At 39.4% G+C, this 17,227-nt stretch overlaps 2 protein-coding genes and 1 long non-coding RNA gene across 5 annotated transcripts; 2 read left to right on the top strand and 1 right to left on the bottom strand.

Annotated features, from left to right (window-relative positions):
* The first annotated feature begins 26 nt into the window (after window positions 1-26).
* Window positions 27-5,451, top strand: nudt18 (nudix (nucleoside diphosphate linked moiety X)-type motif 18). 3 transcript variants are annotated; one of them, XM_077601367.1, is made up of 8 exons: window positions 27-123; window positions 1,365-1,581; window positions 2,301-2,411; window positions 2,620-2,722; window positions 2,833-2,956; window positions 3,028-3,149; window positions 3,236-3,650; window positions 3,744-5,451. In XM_077601367.1, exons 2-7 carry the CDS (start codon window positions 1,417-1,419, stop codon window positions 3,616-3,618), a joined length of 1,008 nt encoding a protein of 335 aa, XP_077457493.1. In that variant the 5' UTR covers window positions 27-123; window positions 1,365-1,416; the 3' UTR covers window positions 3,619-3,650; window positions 3,744-5,451. The 3 variants fall into 3 exon arrangements, with proteins under 3 accessions (XP_077457493.1, XP_077457492.1, XP_077457491.1); XM_077601366.1 differs by having other exon boundaries at window positions 3,236-3,655; XM_077601365.1 differs by having other exon boundaries at window positions 3,236-5,451.
* On the bottom strand, window positions 5,388-7,501 carry LOC144074774 (uncharacterized). The gene is made up of 2 exons (XR_013300378.1): window positions 6,585-7,501; window positions 5,388-5,684 (listed from the first exon to the last, which is right to left on the bottom strand). It is a non-coding gene; the product is annotated as an uncharacterized LOC144074774 (long non-coding RNA).
* A 5,890-nt stretch (window positions 7,502-13,391) lies between these two features.
* LOC144074885 (beta-1,4-galactosyltransferase galt-1-like) lies at window positions 13,392-16,902 on the top strand. The gene is made up of 6 exons (XM_077601531.1): window positions 13,392-13,590; window positions 13,805-13,880; window positions 13,961-14,575; window positions 15,097-15,427; window positions 15,495-15,670; window positions 16,565-16,902. The coding sequence occupies exons 3-6, from the start codon at window positions 13,962-13,964 to the stop codon at window positions 16,776-16,778; spliced, it is 1,335 nt and encodes a 444-aa protein (XP_077457657.1). The 5' UTR covers window positions 13,392-13,590; window positions 13,805-13,880; window position 13,961; the 3' UTR covers window positions 16,779-16,902.
* Window positions 16,903-17,227: the final 325 nt, after the last annotated feature.

Below are 17,227 nucleotides of genomic sequence, written 5' to 3'. Positions count from 1 at the left end.
TGACATTTGTTTTGAAAACACAAAGAGGCAACAGCAACTGTCCTCTAAAGGTCAAAGTAGGTGTATTTCCGGTTAGCTTCCGTGTCTCAAATGTCAAAACATTCCTGTCAAGTACAATATGAGGTGGGTTTAAGTCTTTGTATTCTTTTATAACCTACCTAAATATGTAATAAAATGTTAATAAAATGTTAATTAATAGTCATTAAAGTGAATTATGGTCGTCCGATGATATTTATTAAGTTGGCAGGCGGGTTAGAATTCCTCGACTTGGCCAGCCAATCCTTGTGTTTTTTTGGGTTGTTGATTTATATTCATGCCACAATCATATCTTCATATGGACTAGATATTTAAGATTTTTAAGATATTTACGTAAATGAAAATAATACAATTTTAAAAATGAGAATATTTATTTAATTCCCCAGGGATCAAAGTAGGCAACTAAACCGCTAAATCAGGGGTAGAAACTATGGCTTGCGAGCCATAAATGGCTCTTTTGATGGGCGCATATGGCTCTCGGCAAACCTGTAAGCTAATATGTACCTCTCGCGCCGCTGTAATCATAATTTTTATTTCATTAGACTCCCTTATGAATGAATACTCTCATTGACACTCATTGATTAGCAACCGCGTAACAAAGTTGTTAAAATAGTTCTGAAACTTTTTGTACTTTAAGTGTTGAAATGACAAAAAAAAAAACACATTTGCAAAGTGACATTTTAAATTCTGAGTATGCCTGTCAAGGAATAACATTTGAAAATCTGAATTGTTTCTTGCTCTCTGTCAAAAAGGTTCCCGACCCCTGCCCTAAATGTTTTGCTTGTCCATGGCACAATGTCGCTCGCCGTGTTGGGACATTTGCAAATGTTTGGTTACCAGGGGCCAATTTAAACCAAGATAGTTACAAGATAAGGAGTATGAATGTAGTACAATTGACTTGCAAAACCAAATATGAAGTTGAGTAACAAAAGGTATTCACATTTCCCAATCAAATGCAGTGAAAAGAAAAATCAACACTGTGTTTAAAAAGCTCTACAGATTTTTCAAGTGGCGCTTTTTGGTCCTTTGCTCAGGATGTGTATAAGGAAATAGTTGTCCATGTTGCCACTCTATGATTTCACATGGGTTGACCGAAACCAAAATAACGACTGTATTTTACAGAGTTTGAGGCGCTTTGGAGTATGTCATAGAAGTCAAAAACAAAATAAAAATATAAAAGCTCAATGACAAAGAAAAAAAACAATTTTCTGACAAATTGAGTCTGCGCTGATTTGTGCACTTTTTTTTTATACGCTTTTCCGTTTAGGTATGTTCTGTTTTTTTTCTCCCAAATTAAATGTAGCATGAAACGTGATTGTTCACAACAGGGATGTGGCACATGACTGAGTTCATTCGATGAGAGGCCAGTGAGCTGATCACATGGAGGTGAAATCGCTGGCGCAGGTGGAAGCGCAGGTGGAGAATCTGCTGGGCGGCCTTGGGTGCGAGGTGTTGCCGTGCGACATCGGCCTGGAGCAGAGCAAGCCGGCATCGCTCAGGAACAACGTGACGTACATCGTGTGTGCTGTCATCTTCAATGACAAGGTGACGTGCACCGCAAGTAACACAAACAAATTGATTTTTCTGCAGGTTGCTAAAGAGGCACAAAACTCAGTTTCCAAGGTTAAACTGATTCACGCAAAAGATTCAGATAAACTGCAGTAAAATATATTAGTGCTAGATGGGTAGCATGCAGGCTAGCTGCCATAGTAAATGGCATGGGAACCAAAACAAAGGCTTTGTTCCGGCTGGTGCAGTCAAAAGCGCAGGAAAAAAGATTGAAGTTGAAATGTGTTTTTTGCCTGGTTTTCAGTTTTATTGTGTGAAATCTGAACAGCGTTATCTGACGATTATTATTGTATAAACGTATTTCTGTATGTTTAACTAGACTAAAAGGTCTTCATATTGATGTACTATTTGTAAACGTGATTTTACGGAGCAGGGGACAGCCAACCACGACGCCTTCAGGCTGGATAGTATGGCCACCCCCACATCTCAGGGTATGGGGTACACGCTTCATTTTATTGGCAAGGTTGCAGGAATAAAGAAACAGAAAGGAGTATGTATTTAAGCGAAGTTGGGTGGGGTGTTTGCATCTCCTCTGGACTCCTTAGAAGACAACCCACTGTTTTAATAGGAGACATAAAATTTTGGTTGGAATAAAGCTTCCATTTGTTCAACATAAACTATTGTGTACCCTGATTTTCTACGTGCGACTTAAGTTCCAATTTAAATACTTTTGTTTTGTTTTGTGTATGCGGCAGGATGAAGTTCTGATGGTCCAAGAGGCCAAGCAGGATTGTTACAAGAAATGGTACCTGCCGGCAGGGAGGGTGGAGGTGGGTGAGAGTCTGGAAGAGGCACTGCTGAGGGAGGTGAGTGGAAAGCTTGTCAGTAGAATCAAAAACTTTTTAAAATTATTTTTTTAATTTTAAAGTTTGGGGGGGGGCGGCACGATAGAAGAGCTTTTCCTATGCCTGGTCTAAACAGACAAATTTCATGGTGCGAAATCACACCGTGGTTAGGGCAGAATTTAAAAAAAAACATGTCACAGGTTTATTTTGGAAGTTTGTCTGCATACAGGTGAAAGAGGAGGCAGGCTTTGAGTGCCAGCCAATCACATTGCTGCTAATCCAGGAGCAGGGACCTCAGTGGATCCGCTTCATCTTTTTGGCCAAGATCACAGGTAAGGTGTCACATGTTTGTTCCCTTGGACGAATTGTTAAACCATTCAATAGAAATGAGGTAGATTTTGCACTAAGGCTAAGCACTGGTCTATTAACTGTGTGTTTCCAGGTGGGAGTATCAAGACATTGTTGTCGGCAGATCAAGACTCCCTCCAGGCAGCCTGGTGGGACCGGTGTTCCCCCCTGCCTCTGAGGGGCCGAGACATCCTCCGCCTCATCGACTTTGGGGTCAAGTAAGAACATGTCAGGTTTTTGGTTGAGGGTGACTTGAGTGGTGTCTGAGTGTCTTCCATGCCATGTTCAGGTACCGTGGAGAAGCCTGGCACCCCGCCATCCTGCCTCTGAACGAGAGCTGTCGCCATGTGGCCCAGAGGCTGGTATTGATCTTCAGTCAAGACCACAATGTCTGGATCCTGTTAGTCAAAGGTAAACTCCCACACATGAGGTTGCCACAAAATTTGCCGACGTTGTGGCTTCTGGTCATCTTGCTGACTTCCTCTGCTGTCCCTTAGACCCCAAGCCCCACATACCTACGGCAGCAGCGCTAAAAACTCACGCCGTCACGTGGGGGGCGAACATGGTGGTGCAGGATGCAATGCCGTCTGCGTACTACGAGCACAATGTCAACACCCTTGGTGTGTTCAGTCTACAGCATGACGGACGGCAACACGGAAAGACAGACGGTGTGTGCTTCAACACGCTGGTGGCCTTGCAGCCTGACCGTGTAGAGCGGGATGAGGACGGCTTAAGGATCTCACCGCTCCCTGTTCAGGGGCCACCACCCGTGGAGAACCCGCGCTACGTCTGGCACAGAGTCCTCACACCGGGCATCAGGGACAAACTGCTGGAAAAAAGCCAAAATACAAGTATCCTGCCAATGCACAGCCTCTACTAAAAATGCAGCACTTTCAATGTGGAAGGAGACTTGTAAAGTACAACCTTTATTATGAAGCTCTCATTAAGGACCTTCACTACCTCTCTTGCTTGCTAATAATTACTCTGCATCACTCCCCTCTACAGGTTGAGCGTACAATGATGGGCGATTCCTGGCAAAAATGGTGGCCTCAGCAGCCCCAGTGGATGTTGGCGCAATTGTTTTATTTTGTAGGGAAAAAAAGCAAATCAGCCTTTGTCATTTTAAATGTCAATTTTCTGGCTTTACGCAACAATGAGTTACAGTCGTACCTCTACTTACGAAATTAATTGGTTTCAGATTTTTTTTGTAACTTGAAAATTTCGTAAATAGAGATGTACTTTATATATAAATTCTCTATTAACGTTCCACAGTCCTCACAACTACCAACTAAACCCTTTAAAATGGGTCAAAATATCCCAATTTTGGATGAAAGATGTGAGGAAACACAAAAATGAGAGAAAATTATAAGGAAATGATTTATTAATGTCTTAAAATAAATGAAGCAAATGAAAATGTGCCCTGCACCGCTGAAATAGTTCCCTCCACGGCTGTTATTATGGGAGACGTAATATCCGTATTTGTCCGCCAGATGGCGGCAAGAGCCCGTTCTACCAGGACAGCAAGCCGTCCACTGGTACTACATTTTAGAGTTTTACCTGTGCCCCATGTGTGTGCGTGAAAATATTTGCCGCGTTGCATTTGTACGGTTTAATTGCTGAATGAGAGCGATGAAATGAGAGCCCAGTAGAGGGTAGCGATGTTCTAAAATGAGAATCAATGCATTCGCAACAATATTTTCAAAATAAAATAACAGATACTCTTTTGGGGATTTCGTAACTTGGATCGTCTTCGTATCTCGAGTCACACTTTTGCATATAAAAAATTTGGTAACCGGAAAATTTGGTATCTAGAGGCATTCATAAGTAGAGGTATGACTGTAACTTAGAATGGGAAAGAAAATATGGAATTATCAAGAAAATATACATGTAACAGATGGCTTTTGAGTCTTTGTGACATGGACTTTGATTGACAAAACCTTCTGTCCACAAGTCTGGGTCAACTTTCTCCGATTGCCGTTGTTAGATGAGCTTTGCAGGTCAATGGCCACTATTTTACTCAAATTCCACCTTTGATTTTTGAATAGTTTGGGATGTGCACTATTTGCAGATCATGACAATGACCATAACTGTTTTTCCCCAGTTTTGGCTCCATGGCAAGATGTTTATTATTTACCACTCTTAAGAGGTTTGATGATTTCTTTCCTTCAATTGACATATCTCATGTTGAAGTCATGATTCATGTCAGTCAATTTTGTGCAACATCTCTCCAAGGTGTGATCATTCCTTTTTTACAGCAGACCAATGTTTTGATCTAATCTCATACAGGTGGTAGTTTGAGGATTTAAATTTTACTGGGTGATTCCATTTTTTTCCCCTATGAATTGACTAATTCAATTTGTTCCCCCATTTGTAGTCTGTAATATTAACCTTTATACTTACAACTTTCATTTTTTATTCTTGGTTACTGAAAGTGTTTCCTAAGGCTAAAAAGTTTGGAATGTTATGTTTGGAATTGCTTATTTTTCTCTACAAAGTAAAATTACTTAGTGAACTTCCATCGGAACAGTTGATTTCATAATTATTGCCAAGTCTTGTATACCATTTAAGGTGATAATCCCTAAATTATTATTTTACTAGGTAGTCTAAAAAACATGAGAAAATATTTTTTTAAAAAGGAAAGACTATTGATAAAACAAATAGTATTTTATTGATACTCATACTCATTTTGGCAAATTAAAGAAAGTAAGCATGATTGTCTTGATGTTATTCTTCATTGTCGACCCTCACAGTGGAAGAAAAGAAATTCGAAAATCGAATTGAACAATATTTCAGAGATCACGTTGATTTTTGGCAAATAGGAACCCCGCCTGCCTAAATCACCAGCTGATAGTTTAGTCTGTCATCGCCTTCACATCATAGTTTTCCTCTAGGCTCTTCAGATGTTTGTTCCTTATCTCCAGACGATCCAGCCACTCATTGCGCAGCCTGGCATAGAGGAAAACAGAAAGTCAAAATCTAAGTCATGTTGTCGCGATAACCAAAAGAAACACTTCTTGTTTTTTAACATGCAATCATGAAAAAAGTCCTGTTCATGTTTTGCATCTAAATACATTTTTGAAATGTGCTAAATTTGTGCACAAACTGAGAATAAGTCATCACTGAACTTTTTTTTTTGTAGCAATAATGTTTCACCTTGGTGGGCATGATTTTTAGTAGGGCTTGAAAAAAGCCCCGCTTTACAATCAAGATGATCCTATTTGATTTCTTAATTCATTAAATGGTACCGTTTCTGAAATTTGTGAAAAAATACACTTAATTTCCTCCATAAATTCCGTTCCGGGCACTTTTTCATCTTTTTCCAGGATTATGCTGGAGTCGTTCCTAATTCGTGGGCCTTCGACTCTCGTTTGTCAGGAAGTTCTATCACGTTGTTTCTTGACATTTTCTTTTTTTTGTGCTCGCACGTTTCATAAAAAATGGTATAATTAAAAAATATATATTTTAAGGGTTTCAGTGTAGTATCAAGGACCTAACCCAAGTTATGAAACCACTTCTGGAACAAATTCATCAGTAGAGATACTTTTGTATTTAGATATTTTTGTGAATTCAAATTAAGCAGGCTTGTTAACAACACGTCTTTGTCCAAATCAAATAATTTATGAATGTTGACGTCCATTTTTACAGGATTGTTTTTAATATTTCAACATTTGTATTACAGGGGAGCAACAGCATACTGTATGGGTGTTAGCGTACTCAGTTGCCATGGAAATCATTTGAGAGTGTCTTCTTGAGACAAGAAGTCGTTCAAGTGTCAATCACAAATTTCCGGGATGGGTTCTGAGGTTAATCCTGTTTCAATGTGTCCGGACTGAGACGGGACCTTACCAATCCTCGGTATGTATCCATGTTTAGAATGCCCACCCCTCCATGCATTGCAGGCAGCTGTCTGTCCCTTGGCTTACCTTCAAGTGTTCCGGATTATTCCATTTGTCCCTCAATGGTTGCTAATCCCGTGTGACGCAAAATATATCAGATAGGGCGCTTTAAATGTTTTCACACTTGGATCAACATACTCACAGTTTACAAGGTGATGACGGAAACCCCCAGTACAGGTGCGGCTGCCCCTGTGCTCTCCTCAAGTATTGCCCATGTACTTTTCAGAGTTTCAGAGTGCGTTCAGACACAATGGACATACATTTATAATCTTTAATTGCTAATATTAAAATCCCACTGTCACGTTACAGGGCACTTTACTGATTTTGATGCATTGGAGCCATATCTCGTTCTCCTTTTTTGTTTAAATCTCATTTATTTTGCTAGTCAGTCAAAGGAAGTGATGTATGAAATAGGGAACCTTTATCGTGTACTGCACCCTCTTTTTGTTTTATTGTTGTGTTGCCCAGTGCTTTGTTGATTTTTTTTATAGGAACAAAAGTTAATATGTGATCTGCAAGCCTCTAGACCTCTATAAATTTTGTTTCGCGAGCTGAGTTGTTGACAATGAGATTGGAACGGAAACAACAAGGCCTTAGCCGTTGTTGGGACGTCTCCAAAAGTGGGCTGGTAAAAATAAACAGATTTTACCTGCTAAATGGTTACTTTTTAATCGCTATGTTTGCTGTTGTGTAAACTCGAGAGGTATAAATGTAAGACATTCACCATTACGATGTCAGTTGTGACATATTTATGGCAGATAATTAAGGACATGATTAAAGGAGGGCATAAAAAATTTCAATAGTATATGTGAAGTAACTGAGTGGCGACTACAGTAATCCCTCGAATATTGCGGTTAATGTAGATCAGACACGGCCGTGATAATTGAAAAATCGCGAAGTAGGGTCACGCCTATTATAACTTTTTTCTCTCTCTTCAGTGCTGGGTCCTAGTAGCAAGAGTGGCTTCCGCTTATGAGTTTCAGCGTGGATTTTCACATTTCTATGAACTTTAAAAAAAATAAAAAATAGCGGAAAAAATCGTGAAGTAGTGAATTCGCGATAAGTGAACACGCGACAATCGAGGGATTACTCTAGACGTCTAATTTTACACCTGAATATTCCTTTGTAGAGTAGGAATCTACCCCCCTTTCAATCATCAGTTTATGATTAGGATTTGGCAGCAGCAGCGCGTTTTCCAGTTTATTAGTGTATTAAACTAGCACACGCTACTTGAGAGCTGTGGAATGTCGAGGGTATTAGGGCAGGGGCTGACAAATAACTGATGAGATTAAATGTGATGAACGGAGAGGTTAACGCAGGACAGGAGGCCACATACTCATGTTTTCATGTTAAATGCTAAAAAAAGGATGGGCGCCAAATGTTATGAAATATAGACATGCACAAAAGGTTGTCAATGACGACTTATGCCAAGTAGGATAAATTGTGGTACAATGAGTAAAAGCATTGACATTATTATTGTAGGGCATGCATTAAATATGACTGAATGAGCCCAAATATTCATTAATTCATTCATTTTCTGAACCTCTTTATCCTCACTAGGGAGGGTGCTGGAGCACAGAGAACCATTCACGCTGACGCTCATACCTAGGGGCAATTTAGAGTGTCCAATCAGCTGACCATGCATGTTTTTGGAATGTGGGAGGAAACCAGATTACCCAGAAAAAAACCACAGAGGCCCGGGGAGAACATGCAAAATCCACGCAGGTAGATCGACCTGGATTTGAACCCAGGACCCCCATAACTATGTGGGAATAGGTGAGTAAACATCTTCTGGTTGATCGATATTTTCTTCATATTGATTCTGAGAAGCCCGTATGCTAACTTAGAGGTATGTGTACAATTTCATTACATTTGTATTAGTATGTGGAGTACAATTGTGGAAGATATTTGTCAAAATATTGTAATAGCATCGGTTGCCTCTGCACATTTATGAGTTGTGAGTGTCAATAAGTCAGGCAAAGGGAACACTACACCACTAGTGAGAATAAATACATAAATTAGGTATTTTCTAACCGCTACTTTAAAGCAAAACTTGAACAAAAAATAATTTGGGGGAGGCAAAACGGCATTAAAGCCGTGTTAAGAGGAGTTTAGCGTTTAGTCTGACATTTAGGAAGGGTAATAGAGTAGTTTTTCTGACGCTCAAGTTTCAATAAAGGTGAATTTAGGCCATTTGGTTAATGTTTAGGTGGCATTACAGTTGATTCAGGTTATTATTATTATTTTGTTAAGAGGTGGTAGTGAGGACACATTTGAATGGCAGTTAGGAATCATTGAAGATACATTTATTTGGCATCTAGAGTGGATTTTGGTGGGGATTAGAAAGCGATGAGGCATGTTGGAATGTTTAGGGGCATCTCACTTGTCCAGTGCACTGCCATTGATCCTGTGCTCCTCGCCAGTGGCGTTTTGCTGGTAACGGTCAATTCGCTTTTCCCAGAAGTTTTGGATCAGCTGCCGGTCGTGGATCAGAGCCACACTCATCTAAACAAGTGCAACAAAATATGCATACAATATACAGTAATTCTTTGACTTACAAGTGCGCTGACATACGAGGAATTTGAGATACGAGTACAATTCCGAGCAAATATTTGCCTTAAGATACGAGACAAATTTTGAGATACGAGCATACAAAAATTAAAGCTCTGCCAGAAATTTCTTACCTTTTTTTAATAGTTACTTGACCAAATCAAGTAGTATCTTTTTCATTATATGATCTACAGATTAATCGTCCAATTAATTGAAATTTCACTTTGCCTCCATATAGGTAAACACAACAAAAATAGTACATTAATTGAATGTTTTGTGAACAACAATCAAAAACGAACAAAACTATTTAGTCGGAGATTCAGAAAAAAATGAAAATTGATATTTTCATAATGATTCAAATAACTGACCTTAGCGGGTTTTGGATGCACGTCCAGCAGCCAACGAGACCAAAAGGGACTTTCTGACTTTGTGTGTGCGTGTGGCGCATCACCATTCGCTTCTTTGTGTGCGGGTGTTTGAACAGTTGCAGTGAAAGTGAGCTGGTCATTTAATCTTAGTTTGGGATGATGTCACATATAATTCACAGCTTGTCTGTCTCCAAGCAGCAAAGGAACTTTTTTTTCCCCTGATGAAAAAGTATCTGTTCTTTTATTTGCTTTCGAATCTGCAGAGCCCCTGGGTGCTAGGGTAGAAATAAGATACTATTTGTCAGAGTAAATTTGTACCTACCTGTTCTACTCTGTTTACTAAACGCAGTTTAATAATCTGTCCCCACAAATTACTAAACTGCACCAACAATTTAGTCATCTGAACCCACAATTTAGCACACTGTATCTGCAGTTTAGTAAACTGTACCCACAGTTTAGTCATCTTTACCTACAGTTTAGCAAAAACATGAAAACTGTATTTTTACAGCATGACAGCAAGTTATATTTTGGGGGAGTTATATATATATATATATATATATATATATATATATATATATATATATATATATATATATATAGATCGATCGATCTCGATACTATAAATCTATATCGATCTTGATCTCGATACTATAAATCTATATCGATCTTGATCTCGATACTATAAATCTATATCAATCTCGATACTATAAATCTATATCAATCTCGATACTATAAATCTATATCGATATCGATCTCGATACTATAAATCTATATCGATATCGATCTCGATACTATAAATCTATATCGATATCGATCTCGATACTATAAATCTATATCGATCTCGATACTATAAATCTATATCGATCTCGATACTATAAATCTATATCGATCTCGATCTCAATACTATAAATCTATATCGATCTCGATACTATAAATCTATATCGATCTTGATACTAAAAATCTATATCGATCTTGATACTATAAATCTATATCGATCTCGATACTATAAATATATATATATATAATATTATATATAAATATTATATATTATGTATTATTTATATTATTACTTGCATTGCCTGTGCCGGTTTCAGCCATTGGAATTGTTTTCGCTTTCTTACTTTCTTTTCTTTTTATTTACTCTTCCCACTGCCCATTTCTACCAGTTTTCAGAGCCCATTTGTTGCACACAACAGCTGAAAATTATCCTAACGCCCTACCGCTAGGGAATCATCACATGTAGGTCCCTTCAGAAAAGGCAGACTAGCCAATCTGTCCGTGTGGGGTGCTGTCAGAAATATTTCACTACTAAAACACTATATCATAGTCCTGCACATACCTTTTTTAGACTCTACCCTTGTTCAAATATGCCCCCTCTACAACTGCAAACTGGGCTTCCACCGGAACCCCCCCCCCCCCCCGAAACTAAAGCCCTTGCACCAGCCAATTCACAATGCAAATATGAACAACAGCAAAAACGTGTTCCTTTTCAGACCGAGATGTAGTCAAGTTCCTTTTCCTATCAAAAGCACACCACACTACAATACAACCCTCTCACCCAACAATCAAATTGAGGATTCTGAGAATAAAGTCAAAATGCCCCTCGAAAAGAAAAAAAATCTGCCGACCATTTCCCCCCTTCACTGTACCCAATTCTTTTCCCCATTTTTATGATTCAACTGTTTTTTTTTCTTCATCTTTTTCTTCACAACAGTCAAGCTGGCTTTTTAAATTGAAAAATCGCTCAAAGGTGTAACTTCTTGGATGACTGTTCAGGTGAGACGATCCAGTTTTGTTAATGATCGCCAATTAAGTTTACGCAACATTTGCAAATGGCACAAAGGCAACACAGGAATCTTAGTGTGGTTGATTTTAATCCATTTTCCTGTCATTTGAGCCACCGCCTTATTTAGTCCACCCCAAAATAAAGCTAATTGTATATCAATATTGTGACATGAATAATACAGTTACAGTCAGACATTTAATTTGGCATACTTTGGGTCATGATTTTTTCCTCTCCTTTGTAGGTTTTGGATCATGATCAAACAATCGCACAAAATATTTGTCACGGGCGTTGTTTGTTGTGCAGGTTTTGACTATGAAATGGATATGGAATGTCTTGTATGGTTATTTGGCAACAATTGATTATAAAACAGTGGCTTGGGAACCGCCTTGTCTGCGTCCTCCTGCTTGCATTTGAGTGACGTGTGAAAATTTCAGTTTGTTGTCTGTGACACATCGGGGATGGAGAGAAAGCATTGTACTACACGGTCGTTGTGTTGACGACTAGACTGAAAGAAACAGCTTACCTGACAGATCACCACTTCACTGACACTCAGTAAGTTCATCAAACGGCGCTGTTTAATTTTGAAAGGTTGGACAAAGGTGGGGGGGACAAAAGGGGCTTGATAGGAGGACAGTTCCATTACATTTTAAAAGCTAGACTATCTACAAGCATTATAGCAAGCCTATGTTGTAAAACTGTTTATGTAGCCATATCTGATTTGCACGGTTTGATATCGTGACAGTGTTTAGGTAACGATATGACTGTTCAATATAGTTCAATATTCACAAATAACAATAGTATTGCTTCATTTTCTGAACCGCGGAATATATGTACTGTTTTTTTAAAACAAACATGTGTATAACAAACAGAGATTGGCATCAGTACAGTGGTACCTCGAGATACGAGCTTAATTCGTTCCGGGACTGAGCTTGTATGTCGATATTCTCGTAACTTGAATGAACGTTTCCCATTGAAATGAACTAAAAACAAATTAATTCGTTCCAACCCTCTGAAAAAACACCAAAAACAGGATATTTGATTGGAAAAAATATTTTATTTCTTCTGATTCACCATCTATTAACAAAGTAACACATAACTAGTGGTTTAATATGACTAAAATGTGTTTAATAGTACTAAAATTATACGGATTTTGAAGAGGGAGAGAAAGAGAGACGGACAGAGAGAGGAAGGCGAAGAGTGGGAGGGGCGCTTTTTGCACGGCAACACGCTCGTTTCATAACATAAACAAATTTGAATGAACTTGGATTACGATGCAGACACTAAAAAATAAGTTTAATCTAACCTTACACTAAACTTTATTCTAATTTTGTATTAAAGTTTGATACCTTTCTTCTCCCGGGTTGGCACCATTTGCCTCCAACCTGACTTTCACTATCGATGGGCTGTTTGCTTTTGCATTCCCTTCAAAATATTCCGAAAATGATGCACACAAATGTCCTCACAATAGGATAACGCACGGCCACTTGCCAACGAGAAGTAATATATACTCCTCGTATTAGCGATCACTACGCCATTCGCGCTGAGTGACGGAAAAAAAAACACTGAAAAAAATGCAACGCTCCGTCCAGTGCTCGTAGATATCTGTTATACACGAAAGAGACGCGGCAAAAAAGATCATAAACAGCCTCTCATGTCTTGGCCACCTGGCTTTCTCGTATCTCGAAATTTGTCTCGTATCTAGAGATAATTATTTGCTCGAAATTTTACTCTTATCTCGAAATGCTCGTATGTCGGGGTGCTCGTATGTTGAGGTACCACTGTAACCTGTTCAGAAGCTTCATACCGATCCCGATTATTTGATTCAGGTGTGTTGGTGGAGGGAAACATGGAAAACAGCCTGGATAGGGGCTCTCGAGGACCGGACTTTGCAACCCCTGCGCCTAACTCTAACCCTAAACCTAACCCTTAATCAATCAATCAATCAATCAATCAATCAGCAGCCTTTATTGTCATCATACACAGCTGCGTATAACGATATCCTAATTTTAAAAAGCGCTTTAGGGGTTAAACAGAACCAGTTGGTTGAGTGCGAAGTGGTTTTTATTTGTGTAGAGAAACGACTGCAAGCTTGTGGTTTGTGTACATCTTCAGGACTTCCCCCATTTTTACAGCAAATAGGTGGTGACATTCAAACTTTTGAATCATAGGACATTGTATTTTAATGGGACAATCTGTTAATTATTCTCACTACAAATATGTAAAAAATAAATAAATACAAGAAGTTGAATGAGGTAAGAATTATATTTAACTAGTTAAAGCATTGCCATCATAAATATAAGAATTCTTTCACACCTTGAAAGTTCTGCTAGATCATAAAATATAAACTTTTAAGTACCAGGGACACTGAATCTTATGACATTTTACAACTAATTACACGTCCAATGAGAAAATTGTCACACAATCATATGACAGAATCCATATCTATCTGTTCAAAATCTGTCCCAGGTGTGCTGGAGCCTTTCCTAGCTGACTATGAGCAGGAAGCCTAGTAAAACCCCAACGGATTCTTGTCAAATCACAGGTGATTATCCCTAAAATAAATATTGTATCCATTTTCTGGAAGAACAGGTCTAAGTCTTTCCAATTGGTTCTTCTCTTTAGGATGTGTCAATCATGCGATTGGATAAAAAATGGCAAATCCTACAAAAGCAAATTGTGCCTCTCTGTTTTGGCCACTTTGGTCCTCGTTTTCATCTTCTGGACTAGCACAGTGTGGAATGACATGCGGCATTGGACCTCGTCCACCCACGGTACTTGTCCCGGATTGGTAAAGGACGAGACGATCATCCGTCTAGAAGGCACCAAGCACTTGCTTGTGTCAGCCTACATGGACCGCAGGTTTTCCGGCAGCGACGTGCGGATTATCGGCATTTTCAAGAGAGATTCAGAGACAAAGCTACATTGCGTCTTCTGCTGCCAGGGTTCCTTCTCCCAAAGGACACTGGCAAAACTTCGACCACATTCCGACAACTTCGGCTTTCCCTACGTCACCACCGACGTCATGTGCCACATGCCAGCTGGCTGTGAAGGGTCACATGTTGCCCTGATGCCTTTTGGACAGATTGTGAGAAACCTGACATGGATGCCAGTAAGAAACCGAAAGGAGCCAGGACAGGAAGAGAAACCCCTGCCGTTCAACTTGACAGTGTGCATTTCTGTCTTATTTGCAAAGCTTAACAATGTCCTCCAGGCGGCACAGACCCTAGAGATGTACAGGTCAGCATTTCTCTTTTGTCTTGCTTGATCTTAATTCCAACTACAGTGGCACTTCTACTTACAAACGCTTCTTTATACAAAATCTCCAAGATACGAAACATTTTGATACCCAAATTACTGTTCCAATATACGATTGGATATGGATGTGTTCGTGTGCTTTGTTTGTAGCCTCACGTTAGCTTCCCCCTTATGTACCTGCACGAATAGAAAATATTTTGCATTGTTGTTATTAATTTTAATTCATTCATCGATCACTTCTCATTTTTGTGTGTATCTCACTACTTGCATAGAAAATTAGGACACTCTGATCACTTTTAAAGGGGTTAGTTGGTCGTTTTCTGATGACCACAGAACAAATGAGAGAATTTACACATAAAATACTTCTCTACTTACGAAAACTCCAATTTATCCAACCAATTAATTGCATAGATACATTTGTTTATTTAGACCTGGCACTAAATCTTGTTGACTAGCACAGAGATGATGGACATGCTTCACCATACTGTTGTATATCTTCTCAGATTGCTTGGGGTGGACAAGGTGGTTATCTACAACACAAGCTGTGGCCCAGAGCTTGAACGTCTTTTGCGTAGCTACAGCCAGGAAGACTTCCTGGAGATTATTCCTTGGCCCATCGACAGACATCTGACACCCTCTCGTGGCTGGAAATTCTCTGAGACTGGGGGCGACCTACACTACTTTGGTCAGCTGACCACGCTGAACGAATGCATCTATAGGTCAATGGAGCGCTCGCACTATGTCTTACTCAACGACCTGGATGAGATCATCATGCCGTACCAGCACAACGACCTGCTGTCTCAGATGAGCGAGCTTCGGCGACAGCATCCCGATGTACAGCCTTTTTCGTGTCACATCGATTTGACATCGACATACTAAGTCATACTTTTCCGCCCACCAGGTGAGCGAGTTCCGCATCGAAAACCACATATTCCCCAAGACGCAGGAGGAGCCCAGTGGGAGGTTTCGACTGCCTCAGTGGGAAGGCGTTCCAGGAATTAATATCCTGCAACATATCTACAGAGAAGAGCCAAGATCTGCTTTTTATCACCCCTACAAGATGATCATTCGGCCAAGGTACATCGCATTTTAAGTATTTGAGTGGTTAGAGTGGAACATAGAGGAGTTTTGTTCACAGATTACAGGTCTGGGGTTTGAGCTTGGCTTCCTTAACCTGATCCCAAGTCTTTGTAATTGGTACCAAGAACAATAAAAACAAAAATGATGTTGAAGACAAACCATAATTTGAGCTAAGGAACTTTTCTGCCAAGTCGCAGCAAAACTAGAAAAAAGACTGCGACCTATAGTCCAAAAATTACGATATATACATTTTTTCCTGTTTTGTTTTCAAAGGTCAACATATAAATGCATTCATTTACTCATTCATTCATTTCCTAAACCACTTTATCCTCACTAGGGTTGCGGGGGTGCTGGAGCCTATCCCAGCTGACTTTGGGCCAGAGGCGGGGCACACACTCTGATTGGGTGGCCAGACGATCGCAGGGCACGAGGAAACGGACACCAATTCACACTCACACTCATACCTAGGGGCAATTTAGAGTGTCCAATTAGCCTACCATGCATTTTTTTGGAATGTGGGAGGAAACGGAGTACCCGGAGAAAACCCACGCAGGTGGACCGTTACCTGTATTTGAACCAAGGACCCCAGAACTGTGAGGCAGACGTGCTAACCACCCAGCCGCCCATATGAATGCCTTAAATGTTAAATTACATTTGAGGGTTTTCATAAATAAATATTTCATATGATGAGGGTTTTTTCAAATCCAATTGTAATGCAATCTAACAGCTTCTAAGAATGATAGATCTTTGTTAGATAATAAAATTGAAATGTTGGGTGCCCTACTTCTTGGTTCAGCAGTTTCCGCCTCAAACTCTTCCGAGACGACTACATGATGAAACCCAGATGAATTCTCAACGAATGAGAGCTTTCATTGTTTCTGCCTTTCTCAGGTTGATAGAGCAAACGTCGGTTCACGAAGTGCTGCAGAAATCCGGGAAATCTTACAAAGTCCCACCAGATGTGTGCCGGATCATTCATGTCCGCACTCCCCTCCAGAGCTCTCTGACATTGGACCAGCTCCATATAGACAAGCGACTGTGGGACTTCCATCAAAAACTGATTCCCAATGTTGACCATGTTTTAAAGCGAGCGGGGCTGATTTAAACTTAATTTATGCATCATTAGTTGGGCTGCATCGAAGCCACAAAAAAAGGTAAAAAATTTTTTTTACAAAATTGGTGGTATTTGAACATCACATGACATAAATAAACTGCAGCTTTTTTATAAATTTGTCTACGAGTTACCAAATTTGCACTGTTTTAGGTGGCTGGACAGCAAGAATTAGTTTTATTATGAATGTGAACGCCCTTAAATTCAATGAATCATGAATAATGCGGTTAATTTAATTTTTTATTTATTTATTTTTATTTAAATAGATTTCTGTTGATATTTGAACAAAAGAGTGCTGAATCTCTGAGTTATAGACAGAACCCTTTAAAAAAAAGTTTTTTAGGCGGGTTTAAAATCCAAGTTGCGGGCCACTTGCTGCACTGTAAAAATCTAAAAGCACGCCAACGTCTTAAAGTCTTCTAATTTAAAATGGTCAACTATAT

This window comes from Stigmatopora argus, chromosome 5 (genome assembly GCF_051989625.1).
Source record: "Stigmatopora argus isolate UIUO_Sarg chromosome 5, RoL_Sarg_1.0, whole genome shotgun sequence".
Taxonomy (NCBI): Eukaryota; Metazoa; Chordata; class Actinopteri; order Syngnathiformes; family Syngnathidae; genus Stigmatopora; species Stigmatopora argus.
The sequence above is the reverse complement of the archived record's forward strand: the minus strand, read 5'-3'. Positions and strand labels throughout refer to the sequence as shown.